This window comes from Pan troglodytes, chromosome 9 (genome assembly GCF_028858775.2).
Source record: "Pan troglodytes isolate AG18354 chromosome 9, NHGRI_mPanTro3-v2.0_pri, whole genome shotgun sequence".
Classification (NCBI taxonomy): Eukaryota; Metazoa; Chordata; class Mammalia; order Primates; family Hominidae; genus Pan; species Pan troglodytes.
In genome coordinates, this window is record NC_072407.2 from 74,623,323 (window position 1) to 74,641,106 (window position 17,784).

Here is a 17,784-nt window from a genome sequence, read left to right on the forward strand (position 1 = left end):
ACTGCTGCTGAGACAGTAGCCCCTGCCCAGTACCCATCCCACATTGTTACCCTAGTGGAGCCCTAGCCAGCCTCTCAGTGACATCTCCTGATCTGCATCATCCCACAAAGACTCACAAGTCTCCTTCTAGCTTGTTGAAGGCGCAGGCCAAGGCCACCACCTGGTCAGTGGCCCGGCTGATGACAGGGACACAGAGCATGGCCTGCAGCTCACAGCCCAACATGCTCTGCAGCTGTTGTACATCCTCCTGCAAAGGCGAGGCAAGTCAGGGCAGGGAAGCAGGGCGCAGTATGCTTCCCTCCTCCAGCCCTCCATCACATTTTGCAACAGGCAGTTCTAAGGGACTCATGCAAGGCTGGAAGCTCTGTGTCATGGAGATGGGACAGTAGAAAGTCCCCAGGTCTTATCTGCCCCATTCCTAGGCTGCTCTGTAACAGAGACCCTGGCTCTAGGGGCTGGCAGTGGGGTCTCCTCTTTCCCCTCTGGGTCAGCCAGGCCATGACTTACGGAGGTGAGGTCCTTCAGCTGGATGGACTTCTTGTCTTCCACCACCTGGCCCAGGCATCCTGTCAACTAGGGGGTGAGGAGAGACTGAGTCAGGGCCCAGTACTCCCCAGGTCAGGGGATCTCAACCTGTCCCCACCCTCAAATCTGGAAGTTTCAAAGAACCCTTCAGTCAGTCCAAATGGTGGACAGGGTCAGCATTGATGAGCAGAGATGGAGGGGAGTCTGGCAGAATTCGCTATAAAGGACTCTAGAGTCTTCCCTAACTACGAGAGAGATAAGCAGACTCCAAGGATTCTCGTCAACAGATTCTAGCAGATCCATATCCAGAAATACTCCAACAGAAGTGAACAGGTCCCAGGTAAGCCTTTCTGTAGATGCTAAGAGATTCTTCCTAATAGAGCCTGCTGATCCCTGCAGCATTTCTAAGTAGTCCCAAGATCCAGATAATTCCATCGGATTCCAAGAGTCTAGAAGATCCAAATACTCCAGGCAGATCCCAGGAGTGTCTACCCGGCCTCAACCGCCCCTGCAGACTCCAGCGAGAAGACAGACGCGGGACTCACGGGAAAGCTGACCTCTTCCCCGAGCACTTTGTCTCCGATGACCTGAGGAACAGAGTGCAGGGGGCTGGTTAAAGGAAAGGCAACGGATTTCCCCCTCGGAGACCCGAGTTCCTCGCCCAGCCCCGCCCCCGCTCTACAGTGGACCTGGCCCTCACCTTGCAAGAAAGCTGGAGATTGTCCTCCGACACCAGCAGGAGGCAGCAGCGGGATGCCCGGGTCTCCTGCTGCAGCTGAGAGAGGGACAGGCAGGGCGAGGGGGTGACCGCGGATCCGGGTCACCCCACTCCCCACCTGCTCCCCTCTCCGGGGCTCTTCAGGCGGGAGGAGGAGAGAGGAAGGAAGGACATCGTAATTGGAACTGAGATGGAGGGCTCAAGGGGAAGTTGGTCCCCGGAGGGAGACAGGACGGGGAGGTGGCCGGGAGGGGCGCAGGGACTCACGTATTGGAGCACTTTGAGCTGCAGGGAAGAGGCATCCAGGTCGTAGAGTTCCCCTGCAAGGGCCAGGCGCCGGTCAGAGAGAGGGCCCCTCCGCACCTCCGTGTCCGTGTCCCTCAGGCGCCGCTCAGCTCCGCGCCGGGCCCGCCGCCGGCTCCCGGGATCGCCTAACCCGCCCACCTCCCCTCCAAGTTCTGCCCGGCCCCGCCCTCGTGACCTGTCCAGGCCGGGCCCTCACCGCACAGTTGGAGGATCTTGCGGTCGCGGTCGGTGTACGCCGCCCCGCCCTTCTGGTCTTCCGCCGTCCCCTCCGGGGGGTTCTGGACGGCTCGGGGAGCCTCCCTGGGCCCGCGCTGCTGCAGGACCTGCACCCTCCGCAGGGCGACCAGGGTCTGGGGCAGGCCGAGCGGTTAGCGCGCCGCTCGCCCCAAGCTCGCTGCGCTTGCTGCAGCGGGATTCCTGCCTTTGCTCCCGCCGTTCCCTCTGCCTGCCGGGCCCAGGGACCCCGCCGCCGTCCCAAACACCTCATCCCTGGACTCTACCTTCCTGAGGGCTCCCCCGGGGGCTCCCACAGCCCCTGGAGCGTCCGGCGGTCCAGGAACAGGAGGGTACAGGGTCTATCTCCATCCCTAGCCCCTAGATTCTTCCAAGACAAGATGTCAGATTTCTGTCTCCAGCCCCCTCAGGAAGTCGTAAGTCCTTGTTAAAGTCACAAAATCATGAAGTCTCAGGCATGAAAGAGCCTCAGTATCATTATGTGGAGGGTTCTTTCTAAGTACAGATGCTCCTGGACTTAGGATAGGGTTGCTTCCCCATAAATCCATCAAAAAGTCGAAAATTGTAAGTTGGCAACCGTGTGTATTTACAAGATATTTGACCAGTTTTGTTTCACCACTGCCCTAGGTCAGTCGGTGCTATCATTATCCCCATTTTCAGGTGTGAAACTGAGGCCCAGAGAGGTTTAGTGACTTGCTCAAGGTCACACAGCTCAAAAGCAGCAAAGCCGAAGCTGAAACCCAGGTCTGTCCAGCTCCCTGGCCAGGCCATCTTCCCACCAGCTGTGATAAGGGTCTTCAGCCTCATTGCACATGGCCCCACTCCCACTCACATGCTTCTCCACCGCCTGCAGGCTCCATTCCTCATTATCACTCAGCTGGCCACAGTGCACCTGGAGGGATGGGAGAAGGGAACTAGCTGTGACCTCTCTCAGTGTCTGTCTCTGCCAGAGTGCCCTCCCCATGCGCAGCACACACTGGTCCCCACCAACACATACACACTCCAGTCTGTGGGCCTCAGTGATAACCCCATCTTTCTGACCACTCAGACAGCTCCAGGAAAATCCCCTCCTGTAGGAAGTCTCCTAGGACTAACCTAAGGACGTGAAACTTTTTTGTCTCTGCCTTTTCAATCACTGCCTCATCAAGAGCACAGTCCAGGTGTATGGTTCAGGGGATGGAGGGACCTTAGACCCCTTTTTAGCTCACAGATTATGGAGCGCTGCAGGTCCTGATTTTAGAATTGGTGGTATTAGCCTCAGCCTCCCGGCTCTATCCTGTCTGAGTTAGGGTTTGAGCTGCCCCTAAGTCTTGGATAAAGGAATGGGCTCAGTATGATGCACCTGCCATGGTGAGGATGGATGGGTGAATGAATAAATGGATAAATGGGTTCGTGAAGTGCTTTGCCTTACATGTGATTCTCACCACTGTGATGCAAGCCTCCACCTGGCAGGCAAGCCATGGCCAGAAAAGTGGAGTGACTTGCCCAAAATCACATAGCAGAAAGTGGCAGAGTGAAGACAGCACCACCCACTCCCTCCCGTTCTCTGCCCACACCTTCCCCCTTCTAGATCCACTCTCTCCACCACCCCCATCATCCTGTCCCTCTCCAAGTTCCCTGTGCCAGTCACCAGGGAACTCAGCCCATCTTTCATACTCTGTGAAGTCCCTTCCCCCACTCCTACTTGGGTGCTTGTCGAGGAAAATGAGAGACGGTGGGGAGGGAGGGTGGCAGCCTAGGGACCCACTACAGGCCCTGCCAGCAAGGCTCCCCACCTGCGTCACTAGCTTCCGGAGCCTACTCAAAGCTGCTCACCACCTGCAGAGCTCCCCACAGCGCCTGCACTGGGGGCTCCTCCTTCCTCCTCCCTCCCCAGTCAGCAGCCAATGCCTGCCTCAGCTCTGGGTCTCCTGCCAGGAGCAGATGGGGAGGAGGAGACCAGCAGGTTCTCGGGAAGCTCACAGTCTGTCTGGGGTGGGACGAGTGGGGAGACATGACTGGGAGGAGGTGTGGAGCCTCATACCTGAGGAAGGAGAGAGAAAACTAGGTGGGTAGCTCAGAGGGGAGGACATTTGGAAGGCTTCCTGAACTGGCATGAGGAGGACAAGTAGACCTTGAAGAGACCAGGACACTGGCGGTAGGTGGTGCGGGGAGATAAGGATCCAGGTAGGGGTGTGGTCCATGGTACCACAGAAGGAAGGGCCTTGAGTGCCAGGCTAAGAAGTTAGACTTTAGCCTGAGAGTACTGGGGAGCCATGGCAGACTTTAGCATCTGAGGGCCACTGTCTGTGGGGTGTAGGGTGAATTTGAGGGAGGAAGATTGGAGGCAGGAAGACCTGGAAGAGACCTGGACTGTCAAGGATGGTGTTTAAACTTAAGCTCTGGATGAGGCTCAATCTGTGACTCTTACAGGACAGCGGGGGCGGGAGGGAGGAGAAGCTGGGGCTATGGTTCATTTGCATATGGCTTATATAAATATGTTGGCATTTTACTGTTAGCACATGGAGGAGGACGTGGTTCTTGTTCCTTCCACCTGGTCCCATCTCTCAGGAATAGAGAAGGCTGGGACCTCTCTAAGGCTGTGGGGGCAACCAGTTCTCGGGCTGCCTTGGCCTACTTGCACCCAGCATGTGCACAAACACACACACCCACACTCTCATGAAGAACGTCAGGCCCTCACACACATGCACTTACACTCACTCTCCCATGGAGGTGGTACACACACACACACACACACACGGAGCAGTCACAGACACAAAGACATCCACACACCCACCCTTACAGTGTCCACAGCATCCCCACAGGCACATTCATGCCTGTACACAGGAAACAGTTCACTTACTCAAAAGCCATGCACATGCACCTGGCGCCCCCATACACAAACACACACAATCACCCCCACACACTCATGGCTTTTTGTTCGCCAACAGGAACACACACTTGCACCTGCTCTTGCTAATCAGGGCAAGTGTCTGGGACCCAGTGGGAACACTCAACATTGGGCACTGTGGCTGTAAGAGAGGGTTAAAAACCCAGCACAGCCCCCAGGTCCCCACCCTAACCAAGTTCAAAATGGTTAATGGCATGAACACCCCATCCCCGTGCAGGGAGCTGGTGTGGCTGGTGCAGCTGGGGGAAGAGTGGGCACAAATCAGGCATCAAATGCCAGAGACCAAGGGCTGCCACTCCTCAAAGGGACTTATTATCCCAGGATTAAGGAACAGAGCCAAAGACTTTCCACACAAAAAATGTGCAATCAAGGTGCCTTGAGCAGTGAGCTGTAAAGGCCCAGAAGTCAGCCACACAGCCCTGCACCTGGCCGGCATATTCCTCAGAGAGCCCTCGCTGACGGCATCCCCACTGGGCCCCAGCATTCCTTTGCAGGACTCCCTTGAGGGGTTTCCTTGCTAGCACTTGCCATCACGTGTGATCCTATCCTTATTTTGCTCACTTGTTTTGCAGTATTTTTGTTATTTTTATTCTCTTTAGAGATGGAGTTGCACTCTATTCTCCAGGCCAGATTCAAACTCCTGAGCTCAAGGAATACTCCCAAGTAGCTGGGGTTATGCTCATTTTAGTGCTTGTCACCACCAACCCTCCAGACCATATGGTCTGTGAAGGCAGGGCCTGTCTAATCTGTCTTGGTCACTTCTGTGTTCCCAGCACCTAGCACTCCATGCCTGACATACAGTGGGTACTCAAGAAATAGTTGTTCAAGTGATGGATGAGTGGGTGGATGGGTAGGTGGATCAGTGGATGAATACTAAGAGCAGAGACTCAGAGAGGGGAATGGGGCTTGTCCAGGAAGGAGCTGGTGACTCGGCCTTCCCAAAAGATCAACCGACCCTGTGGCTCTCCATCTTCCTTCTGCACCCTCTGCCCTCAGGATCTGGCAGCAGCTGGGAAGTCTGGGGCTGCCTGTGCTACCTCTGGGAGGCAGTGAGATCCTGTGAGCCAGGTGCATCTGTCAGACATGTATGCCTTGGGGAGGGGGCATCCTAGGGAAGTGCATTTACACATGAGTGGGAAGGTGCAGGCTTAGAGGAGAGGCAGATGTGAATAATCTAAACACTTTTCAAGAGTTCTTCCCTGCCCAGGGTATTTGAGGAGGTGAAGGGACGGTTGTTGAAAACTCCTGGCAGCCAGAGCCCAGCTGGCTAGCATCCTGCTCAACAGCATGCACCCCCACTTCAGCTTCCCCAGGACCACACTCTCCCCTCAGCACACCACCCCTTCCCCCGGCCTCCTTCCTGCCTTGCTCACATTCCTCCTCTGCCTAGAATCCCCTTTCCCTTCTTCCCTGCCTGTGGACCTCCTACCTGTGCCCCAAGGCCCCACACAAATGCTTTCTCTGTGATGAGGTACCACTTGCTGCTCCAGGCTTTGCCACCAGAACACCTGCTGGCAACAGTATTTCATCTGGCCTGTGGTGGGGAGGGTGTCCCTGCCTTCCCCCAGACTGAGAGCTCCCTGAAGGCAGAGTCGGCTCCAGCACCCAGCCTGCCGCAGGACCAGAGCAGAGTTCTACTGGGTGAGTTAAGTGTAAGTGATCTGATCCCACCAGCATCCCTGAGACACACACACACACACACACACACACACACACATTGGCCTCTGGCCCAGCCTGAGCCAAGGTGAGCAGCGGCCATGGCAAGCATTCCGCCCACAAGGGAAGCAACCTTCCAAATGTCTTCCCCTTACTTCCCTCCTGACCCAGTCCTCATAGCCTCAATCTAAGGAAGTCCTTCTCAGGCACCTGGCACCCCAGGCCCTTTGCCCTCAGCAGAGAAGGAGGTAAGTGACCCAGCCACCACCTCCCAATCCCCACCTCTGCACACAGCCCCTCACCTCGGTGCCCCTCAAAGCTGACCAGCCCTGGGGCAGACCAAGAGCAAAGAATAGGGGGAGGCGACCCCCTGAGAACTCCGTGCAACAGCAGCTCCGTTCCAGAAACCGGGGGTGGGGGGAGCAGCTTGCGGAGAAACCAAGCAGCGGCCTTGGCTCCCTCAGTCAGGAAGATGGGTGCGGAGGAGACCCAGCCAAGTACCCCTCCTCTCCTCCCCCCTCTCCTCCCCTCTCAGCCATCCCCCACTCCCACTGCCCTCTCCTGCCAGCAGCTCAGAAAGGTCAGGCGCCTGGGAAGCATTTAATTCCATTTTAATGAGCTGGAGAGGAGTCCCCGGGGAACCAACACCTGCTCATTTATCTGTCCATGCCCCCAAGCCTGCCCTTTACTGGAATGGCAGCCCCCTCGACAGAAGCAGACCCCCAATAATAGCAATTTGGGGAACTCATCCTTTGGTTACTAGGATAGAACGAGTTTGAACCCCCACCTCCATACAGGAGAAGAAACGGAAAGAGCAGCAGAATCCCGCCCCCACAGGCTCTGCACTTCCACAATCCCCTCCACAGAGCAGAAACCCTGGGAACTCCTCGAGGGGCTGCAGAGGGAGGCTTGTCTGGGTTCTGGGGCTCTGGCAGAGCATCCACCACTTCCCACTAACACTCCTTCCTCAGCCACTCCAGAAAGCCCCCCTAGCTGCCTGTCTTCCGCCCAGCCTCAGCCCTGGGTCTGGCTGGCCTGACCATGGCCTTTCTCTCCTCAAGGCCCCCAGCTCCAGCCACTCCAAATCTCTGGCTAGTTTTCCACACTATCTCTATTGGTCAGGCCCTTATGTCCATCTGTCCCTCCGCAGCATCTCTCTTCACACCTCACTTGGTTCATGCCCTCCTGGACATTATCCCCACCCCATCTGGAGGATCCCAAAGAGAAACCAAGGTTAGTGCTGCGTACGCCAAAGGCTGGGCCTTCTAACCTTATGGGGGCTGAGAGTCCAGCAGGGGCTTGCACACCCCTCAGAAAGCTGCTGACTGGGCCAATGGCTTCATCCTACCTATTCGAGGTGGGGCAGAAGGCTGGGGTGTGGGAGATGCCCCAACTCCTCCCACCCCCACACCCCCATTTCCCCTCACTCCATCCTCGCTTATGGCTCCCATCTCTCTCTCTCTCTCTCTCTCTCTCACACACACACACACACACACACACCCTGGACAGGCTCCATCCACCACTCCCTCCCATGGTCTCCTCTCCCTACATCCCACCGCCTAGGCAGGCTCTTACCAAGATGACAGCTGCCACGGCCCCAGCCTCCTTGTCCGCTAGCGGCATGACCAGCACTGAGGGGGAGAGGGCAATGAGGTGCTCCTGCAGGGCTGGTGAGGCTCAGAGATACCGAGCCGGGACCCAGGTGGGGGAGACAAAGATGCAGACAAAGAGAGGCCAGGACAGAGACACAGAGAGACCCCAAAACCCACAGAAACACAAAGGCGGGTCCTGAGGCAGCAACAAAAACAACCACAGCAACAGCCTCTGCATGGAAGGAAACCCCTTCACTCACAACCTTCTTGTGATCCTCCCAGGGTTGCAGGGAGGAAGGCAGGTGAGGCTGAGCACCTCTATTTTACAGATTGGGAAACTGAGGTCTAGAAAGGGGAAGTGACTTGCCCAAGATCACACAGCAAGTCAGGTCTCCTGACTCCCAGTCTTGTGCACTTTCCACATCGAGACAGAGGACAGAGACCTAGAGAGACTGAGACACGAGGCAGAGAGGGACATGGCGGACAGGAGGCATGGAGGAGAAGAAAAAGAGAAATAGGGCCAATGACAGCGACAGAGAGAATGTGAGAACAACTACAGCCCCATCCAGCATCAGGCACAGGCACATCACAACCACAGCCACGGGCCACTGAGCCCTCGCTTGTGCCAGGCCCCTAACATGCATGATCTCACTTGCACCTCCTTGAAACACCCCCTCAAGGTAAATACTATTGTCCCATTTTATAGTCAGGAAGTTGAGGCTCAGAGAGTTTAGTAGCACAATAGAGAGAGAATTAGATGGAGGGACTGCTAGAGACACAGAGCAAGAGAAAGAAGGAGACAGAGATGAAGAGGAATAGAAGACACACATGACCTGGAGTGCAGGGGCCACAGTCCCTCCCTGCCCCTGCCCCTGCCCAGCCCCTAGCCCTTACCTTGGGTATCAGGAGCCAGTGGAGCCACCAGCCTGGCCAAGGGCTTCCCTGGCAGGTCTGAGAAGCCCAGCCCATTGCAGCCCAGCCGCTTCTGGGAGATGATAGCCTCCCTGAAAAGAGGACATGATGCCACCTTGAGAGCCCCCGACTCAGGGAGGAACAAGGCCTGGCCTGGGAACACAGGACAGTTTGGACCCTGCACATGTGCAAGGATCTGGGCAAGCTGACCTGCCTCAGGTTGGACACGATGACAGCACAAGTAAAAAAGTAGGGGACCCTGGACCCTATGTGGAGAAACAGGCAGCCACAGTTTGGCCTCTGGTGCCCCTTGCTGGTAAAGGCTCGGGTGGGGCCCAGTGCAGATCTTCCAGGCAGTGGGAGAGCAGAGGAAGTGAATGCAGGGGCTCACAGCTAGGCTGCCTGCTACAATCTGACCTTAGGCACATGACCTGACCTCTCTGATCTTCCCAAGGAGCACTAGGGTGGAGAGAGAAGAACCCTCCCTGTCACCATCCTCAGAAAACAATTGTTGATCAGCTTTTAGTGCTAAGCACAGGAGGTAATCATCATAACTAAAGTTTATTGGCCATTTCCTATGTCCCGTGCACAGCCCAAGCAACTCACATAGATGAACTCAGAATTCCCAGCAATTCTATGAATTAGATATCTTCATTTTCAGATGGAGAAGCTATGGCACCAAGAGGCTAATTCACTTGTCCAGGGTTACACAGTGAATAAGCGGTAGAGCCAGGATTTGAACCCAGGTAGGTGGCACCAGGGCTAGGTCTAACCACTATGCTGGAATCTTCCCAAATACCTGTGGAGGTGTGAGCTTTGAACAGGGGGCAGGTGTGAGTGGCAGGGTATGACAGTGGCAGAGGGGTGGCGGGAACCAAGGCAGGGGAGGTTGGTATGGGAAGAATGAGTTTCTCTCTGTCCCACCACACAACCCACCTCCTCTACCCCCCAGCCTCTGGCTCATCCCGCTTAATTAAGCACCTGAGTTTGCACCAAATGTCACTCCTTGATGATTAATTGTCCCGGGTTCTTCATCCCTCATGCTGCCTCCACTTAATTGTGCTTGTAGGAACTGCCTGGCCTGGACAGAAGAGAAACTTGGGGAACTGTGTGCATACAGGGTCACTAAGGGAAGCCCAGCAAAGGTCACATGAGGAAAAGGAAGGGGTGGCCTGCAAGTCACGAGATCACTAGGTCACAGACTCTAGACAAATCGAGGACCAAAGAGGTTGAGCATCTCGTTCAAGCTCACGCAGCATTCTGAACCAAACCCATTCCTTCCTGGCCACTTTAAGTAATCCAGGATCTACAGGAACCGGTGGTGTCTCCCACCTTCCAGCCCCTACACCCAGGACCTTTAAGGTTCCTGAAGTGCTGGGCTCCAGTTCCCGGCTGTCCACATTGCCAGTCACCCCGGGAAGGAGAGGGACGTAGGGTGGCAGGAGGGCAACGGGAGCCACGTTTCCTGATGATTAAACTGATGAAGGCTGAGGCTTCACGGAGGCAGGGGGTGACCCCTGGCCAAACCCTGCCCAGCTCCTTGGCCTCAGACAATCTGGTTACCCGGAGGCCACAAGGTGGCACTGGTCCTTGCGTTGCTGGTCAGTGCGCACTGCAGCCTCATCCTGCCGACTCCCAACTATTTCCCCTCCCACCCCTGGACTGGAGCTGCTTGGCCTCTCTTTCCCAGGACCCTGATGAAGGAATCTGTCCTCAGCCTTTCTTCTCTTTTGCACAAAACCCCTCCTCTGTGCTCACGGCCTCATGACTCTCCAGCCCTCACTCATGAGCTCCAGACCCCAGATACCCAAAGGCCACCTGGAGCCTCCCCACCACGTCCCTGAGGTGGCCTAGGGACCCCCATACCATCTGAATTATTATCTCCACTCCCTCCACCTCACAACAAAGCAGCACAACCATCCACCAGGTCCTTCACGGCTTGTCCAAAAACCTGCCTTCTTTCCTCACCTCCCCCATCCGATCAGTGAGTCACCTCCCAGGTGTCTCTCACAACTGTCCTCTGCTCTCTATGCCCAAGCCACTGCCCAGCTCACATGGAGACACCTTTTCCCTGAACCCTGAAGCAGCCTCTCCCCAAGCCTCTAGCCTCCTAGCTGGGTCTCTTCAATCCATTCTCCATGGCAGAGCAAGAACAAGTGTTCTAGATGAAAAACCTCGGGGAGCATTCTACTTAAAGTCTCTCATTTCACTGGGTCCTTCTGGGTCAGGTTCAGTGCTGAGGGCTGAGATGAGCAGAGGGGTCAGACATATGCCTCACTTGAGGAGGCCAAGAACACGCGGAGATCAACATACAGACCCACGCTTCAGTCGGGAGATGAGAGCTCTGCCAAAGGCAGGAAGAGCAGGCCCCAGCCCACTCAGGTGCAGGGTGTGATGGAGTCAGAGAAGGCTTCCTGTAGAGGGAGACACCTGAGCTGAGTCCTAAAGGACAGGCAGAGGTTATCAAGGCAGACAGGAAAGGATGTCCAGGGAATTGCAATTGTGAAGGCTTGGAGGCGAGAAGATTGTGTGCCTGCTGAAAGGTACGGCCACAAGGAGGTTGGTGTGACTGGACAGCCGAGAGCAAGGCTAGACAGGGGCCAGGGCCCTATGGAGCTGGGCTTGAGCCTGAGGGCAGGGGGCACCCTGGGAGGGATTTGAGCAGGGACGGTAATGGTCAGGTATGATTTCAGAACGATCGTGCTGCCTGGGTAAAACTCTCCACATAAGGAGACTGTGACACTGGAAACCTGGTCTCAGTGAGGGTCCTATCATCTTAGTGGCCCTGGACAAGACAGAGGCTGAGCTGGGATAGACCAATCTTGATAAGCCGAGATGCCCCCAAGCACTGGGGCTTCCAAGGACCCTCAATTCTTAGGCAGCCTCGGCACCTTGCTCTGCAGCCTGCCCTCCCCCAGCTTTGCGGGACCCCATAGCCCACACTCACCTCAACCTACCCCCATGGGAGCCCCTTTCCTCTGCCATAGCCCTCCCAGAACTGCTGTCCTCCTGAAGTCTCCAAAGATGCCCACAGACTGCAAGGGGGAATGTGCCGAGGCTGAGTCTCCCCCACCCACATGGGAGCGGGAGCTTCGTCCACTGCTCAGACCCCCGATAGCTCCTTGCTCAACTCAGAGCCGCTCCCTGCTCCTCTCCAGTTCCTCCCTTACTACTACCCCACCCCCACCCTGCCTTCCAGGCTCATGCTGGGGGTTGTGGGGAACTCCACAACCCAGGGCCAGCTGCCCTGGCGAAGGCTAATGACAGCACTGGGTGCCTGGGTGGTCATGGCCTGCCCCACTGAAGATAAGGACAGATGGGCACAGAGTGGAGAGAGGAACAGGCGTGGACTTTATGGCAGTTCCGTCCCTTTAACAACTATTTGTTTAATGGAAAAAGAATCGAGGGAAAGGTTCTCTGCTAGTAGGGCCAACAGCCTGGAAAGAGCTGGGTCCTCTGCACTTCTCTGAGCCCCTGTGTGTGTCCTTCTCGCGTTCTCTACTTTGGAGAAGCCCCTTCCTCCAACACCCACTAGGTCCCAGGCATCAGTAAGCAGCCAAGCCTGTTGCTGAGCCCATCCTCCCATGGAACCCCATCCCCCCAGGGAACCCCCACCCTCACTGAGCCCCCCGACTCTCACTAAGTCTCCACCCCCTCACTGAGCCCCCATCCCCCCACTCAGCCCCCATCTACCACTGAGCCCCAGTCCCCTCACTAAGCCCTCACCCTTTCACTGAGCCCCATCCCCTCACTGAGCCCCCATCCTCTCACTGAGCCCCCATCCCCCCACTCAGCCCCCATCTACCACTCAGCCCCCATCCCCTCACTGAGCCCCCATCCCCCACTGACCCTCCATCCCCCACTGAGCTCCTATCCCCCGCTGACTCCCCACCCCCTCACTGAGCCCCAATCCCTTCACTAAGCCCTCACCCTCTCACTGAGCCCCCATCCCCCCACTCAGCCCCTATCTACCACTGAGCCCCCATCCCCCACTGAGCCCCCATCCCTTCACTGAGACCCAATCCCCTCACTAAGCCCTCACCCTCTCACTGAGCCCCATCACCTCACTGAGCCCCCATCCTCTCACTGAGCCCCCATCCTCTCACTGAGCCCCACCCTGTCACTGAGCCCCCATCCCCTCACCAAGGTCTCATCCTCTCACTGAGCCCCCTTCCCCTCACTCAGCCCCCATCCCCCACTGAGCCCCCATCTCCTCACCAAGCCCCCATCCTCTCACTGAGCCCCCATCCCCTCACTGAGCCCGAATCCCCTCACTAAGCCCTCACCCTCTCACTGAGCCCCCACCTTCTCACTGAGACCCAATCCCGCACTGAGCCCCCACCTTCTCACTGAGCCCCCATTCCCTCACTGAGCCCCTATCCTCTCACTAAGCCCCCATCCCCTCGCTGAGCCGCAACCCCTCACTCGGCCTCATCCCCTCACTGAGCTCCCATCCCCTCACTGAGCCCCCATCCTCTCACTGAGTCTCATACCCTCACTGAGCCCCCATCCCCTCACTAAGCCCCCATCCTCTCACTGAGCTCCCATCATTTCACTAAGCCCCCATCCTCTCACTGAGCCCCATCCCCTCACTGACCCTCATCCTCTCACTGAGCCCCCATCCTCTCACTGAGCCCTAATCCCCCACTGAGTCCCCATCACCTCACTGAGCCCCCATCCTCTCACTGAACCCCTATCCCCTCACTAACCCCCCTCACCAAACCCTCATCCTCTCACCTAGCCCTCATCCTCTCACTGAGCCCCATCCCCTCACTCAGCCCCCATCCCCTCATTGAGCCCTCATCCTCTTACTTAGCCCTCTTCCTCTCACTGAGCCCCCATCCCCTCACTGAGCCCCCACCTTCTCACTGAGCCCCCATCCCCTCACTGAGCCCCCATCCCATCGCTGAGCCCCCATCCTCTCACTGAACCCGCATCCCCCACTGAGCCCCCATCCCCTCACTCAGCCCCCATCCTCTCACTCAGCCCCCATCTTCTCACTCAGCCCCCATCCCCTCACTCAGCCCCCATCCTCTCACTCAGCCCCCATCCCCTTATTGAGCCCTCATCCCCCACTGAGTCCCCATCCCCTCTCTGAGCCCCCAACCTCTCACTGAGCCCCTATCCCCTCACTGAGCCCCATCCCCTCACTGAACCCTCATCCTCTCACCTAGCCCTCATCCTCTCATTGAGCCCCACCCCCTCACTCAGCCCCCATCCTCTCACTCAGCCCCCATCCCCTCACTCAGCCCCCATCCCCTCACTCAGCCCCCATCCCCTCATTGAGCCCCCATCCCCTCACCGAGCCCCCATCCCCTCACTGAGCCCTCATCCTCTCACTGAGCCTCTATCCCCTCACTGAGCCCCCATTCCCCACTTAGCCCCCACCCTCTCAATGAGCCCCCACACTCTCACTCAGCCTCCATCCCCTCACTTAAGTCCCTACCCCCTCACAGAGCCCCTCCCTCTCACTGTGCCCCAATCCCCTCACTGGGCCACCCCACTCTCACTGAGCCCTCATATCCTCACTGGGCCCCCATCACCTCACTGAGGCTTCCCACTGTCACTGGGCCCCCATCCCCTCACTAAGCCTCCCACTCTCACTGAGCCCCCAGGACCTGGACCCTCTTCTTGCCCTCCTTCCCCCAGCATGTGAGGATCCCGAGATGGGAGCAGACCGTTCCCGGTGTCCTCTGAGACAACCCCTAGGGATGGTCACATTCTGCAATGAAAGAAGACCTGGTCAGCTTAGGGGAAGAAATTTCTTAGGGATGGGCCCTGGGGACCCCAAAATGGTAGCAGAGGGAGACAGCCAGCCTGGGCCGAGGTGGGCGGTGGGTGCTTCAGTTGCAGCTGAAAGGCCTGAGATTTTTGCTGCACTCAGCATCAGGTAATCAGAGGCTTTAAGACAGCAGGAGACACAAGAAGAGGAAGGCGGCAGAGCTGGGGCCTGAAACAGTCTGGGAGATGGAGGTGGGGCACCAACAAGAGGGAAGTGAAGCCTCCTTTCAGGAAGACCCTGGCCCAGGCAGCCTTCCAGGATTCTCTCCTCTCCAGCCCCGAGGTCGTTTGCAGCCCTTACAATTCAGAGCCTCACCAGCCCTCAATATCAGAATGTTCAGCGTATCATTTTACAGAAGGGCATATGGAGGCCCAGAAAGAGGGCATCGGATTGTGATTGCAGCCATGTTGTCCTGGATCCCAGGTCTCTGACTCCCAGCCCAAGGTTCTTCCTGTGGAAGAACCCTAAAGGAGGCCAATATGGCCCAGACCCCTTTTCTGAAACTTGGTTCCTTCTCAGTGTCAGGGAACTGTGGAGCAGGCTTCCCCAAGACAGCTTCTGGTCAGGCCATGAAAGATAAGTAAAATGGGATTGGCTGAGATGAAAGTGGAGCAGGGACGGTCTTTGCAAGGGAGCAAGCAGCCCTTACAAGCACAAGAAGACAGGAAAGCCAAACACACTGGGGGGATGCAGCTGGGCATCTGAGAGCCCAAACAGCGGCAGGAACAGGGGCAGGTGGGGCTGGGAGCTGGCGGGGGCCTCCTCACTCCCGCCTTGACCCTTTTCCACCCTGCCTCTCCCCACACTGCCCTGATCCCATTCCCTGCCTATTGCCTCGGGCCTCCTTATCTGTCTTTATGATCCAGCCTCCACGCCACACCTGCTGCTGTTTGCCCACAGTCCGGGGTTTCCTGGAGTAGCACCCTCCCCACACCCCCACCTCCTCGGGCACTGCTAGAGCCTCAGGCTCCACGGCAGCCTGTAGGTCAGTCCCTCTCCCTCCTGGGGGGACCAGAGCCACAAAGGTCACCATCGGAAGGACCCTGTACCCAACCCCACCCATTTCACAGAAAAAAGGCCAGAAGGGAAGTCGTTTTCTCAAGGTCACTCAAGGCTAATCATTGGTTGGGACTTGGGAGTGCAAGTAGCAATCACTGAGCTCCTACTGTGTGCTGGGCACTGTGCCAAGCACTTGGCCCCTGTTACCCCATTAAGCCAGTAGACCGGGCCTCAGGTAGGAAAGCAGAGAGACAGGGAGGGGGCCGAGCTAGAATCCAGACCTGTCTGAATCCCATTCCAGTGCTCTTCCCTCGTCCATACACCTGGGTCTCAAGTCCCCATCCTGCTGGGAGCTCCTGAGAGCAGGGCCCAGCCAACCCTGGGGCCTCTCCACCCTAACTGTGGAGATGGGCTCACCACCAGACACCAGGCACAAAGGTGGGCAAGCAGAGCTCAGATACCAGAGAGAGCACTGGGCCTGGGCCTTCCTCCAATCCTTTTTCAGGTAGCAGCTGAGCCTGGCAAGCCACTCACCTTTCACAGGGGCCATGGAAAGAATTCCTGTTTGGGGATGATGACGGGTGTGTCCTGATGATGGGTATGTCCCCTGGGAGGTCCTTGCTGCCCTCACTCTCTTGCCTTCTCATCCCCTGGCCCTCCTCCTGGAATCTTCAGCCCCTGTCTACCAGCAGGCACTCACCTCCCCATCTCCACTGAGCTCTGGGATAATTGGATTTGAATATTCACTTTTAATTGCTTTTTTTTTGTATTTTTTCCAAAGGCCTTACTGAGTCTGAAGTGGTTGGAAGGAGGATGTTGAAAGGGCAGCTGATGCCAAGGATCTGAGCCCTCTCAAATATGCCTGGACCGCAGACACGCACCCACTCTACATGCCCAGACAGCTGAGGGGAGCATGTGTGGGTCCTAGGGGGTGAAGCAAACCTGCAGGCTGCTCCCCACTGCCTCCTGAGCCTGTTTTCCTGCATCCCTCCCAGCAAGGCCTCCCAGGCTGCTCCGAGGAGCCTTCCTGGAGGAGTGGAGCTTATATGAAGCAAAGTTCTTTAGAATTAGAGGTGGGGGATGCCGGAGGAGAGCGAAGTTCTTTGGAATTAGAGGAGAAAGGGGGACATGACCACATTTTCCCCCTTAAGGTTCTAAAGACCTTTCAGACCATCCTCTTACAGATGGGACACAAAGGCTAGAGAGAGGTGGTAATGGCTTTGTTCCCATGCTCCTTGACGAAGAAGTTGTTAGGGGAAGGTGAAAGGAGCTCAGTGGGAGAATAGGAAATGGGAAGGTGGCTATCAGAGCAGAACCAACTCCTTCCACGGGAAAGGGCTGGGGAGAGACCAGCATCCTAGAAACCAGGGTTTCCAGCACAAGGAGGGGCCTCAGGACCATGAGTCCAGCATCCTCAAACAGGAATTCTTTCCATGGTCCCTGTGAAAGGTGAGTGGCTTGCCAGGCTCAGCTGCTACCTGAAAAAGCCACATCCCTGGACCACCTGGCCTGCTGGAAAAGCCCTCCTCACAGGGGTAGAGAGCTGCCTTCTTGGGACACCCCCACTGGTGCCCACTCTGCCCTCAGCTCCTGCCCAGTGCTCCCTGGGCCCCACAATGGCCCTGCATTCAGTGCTTAGCAGGCAATGGCCACATCCTTCAGAGCCTGCCTCCTCCCAGCAGCATGTCTGCCCCCAAGGTTTTCTCATCTGATAAGTTCCACTTTCTCTCACTTTCCCCTAAACAGCCAGGAGTCAGAAGACCCGAGTCCTAGGCCTGGCTCTGCCTCATACCTGGCATGTGGCCTTGGTCATGTCTCATGATATCCACCCATCTGGAAGATGAGGAGGCTGAATTAAATGGGCATCAAGGTATCAGGGGGCCAAGTGCCCTGATCCCATGATCCTGAAGTCAGTGATTCCAGCATTCTCTCACAATGGTAATCCCCAACAGACAGCCCTCACCATGGATCAGGCCTGATTTAAATGCTTTACATGTATGACACATTTAATCCTCCCCACAATCCTATAAGTACCATTATTATCACCATTTCATAAACAAAACTGAGGCACAGAGAGGTTGTGTCATTTGCCCAAGGTTACACAGCTAGTAAACAGGGAGCTGAGATTTGAACCCAGGCAGTGAGGCTCCAGAACCCTCAGCAGGACGCT

At 56.7% G+C, this 17,784-nt stretch overlaps 1 protein-coding gene across 4 annotated transcripts in view; it reads right to left on the bottom strand.

Moving 5' to 3' along the window:
• The window catches only part of PDE2A (phosphodiesterase 2A), a 100,039-nt gene that overhangs the window by 12,503 nt on the left and 69,752 nt on the right, over nt 1–17,784 (bottom strand). For 3 of the 4 annotated variants that reach the window (XM_001174746.7, XM_009423716.5, XM_508624.8), the window contains 9 exons: nt 8,816–8,925; nt 7,905–7,960; nt 2,616–2,675; nt 1,746–1,899; nt 1,511–1,563; nt 1,226–1,300; nt 1,071–1,112; nt 508–573; nt 117–247 (listed from right to left, as the gene is read on the bottom strand). In XM_001174746.7, coding sequence (XP_001174746.3) covers nt 117–247; nt 508–573; nt 1,071–1,112; nt 1,226–1,300; nt 1,511–1,563; nt 1,746–1,899; nt 2,616–2,675; nt 7,905–7,960; nt 8,816–8,925 — 747 coding nt within the window. The remainder of the gene's footprint in view (nt 1–116; nt 248–507; nt 574–1,070; nt 1,113–1,225; nt 1,301–1,510; nt 1,564–1,745; nt 1,900–2,615; nt 2,676–7,904; nt 7,961–8,815; nt 8,926–17,784) is intronic. The other variant, XM_063783161.1, reaches the window with a different exon arrangement.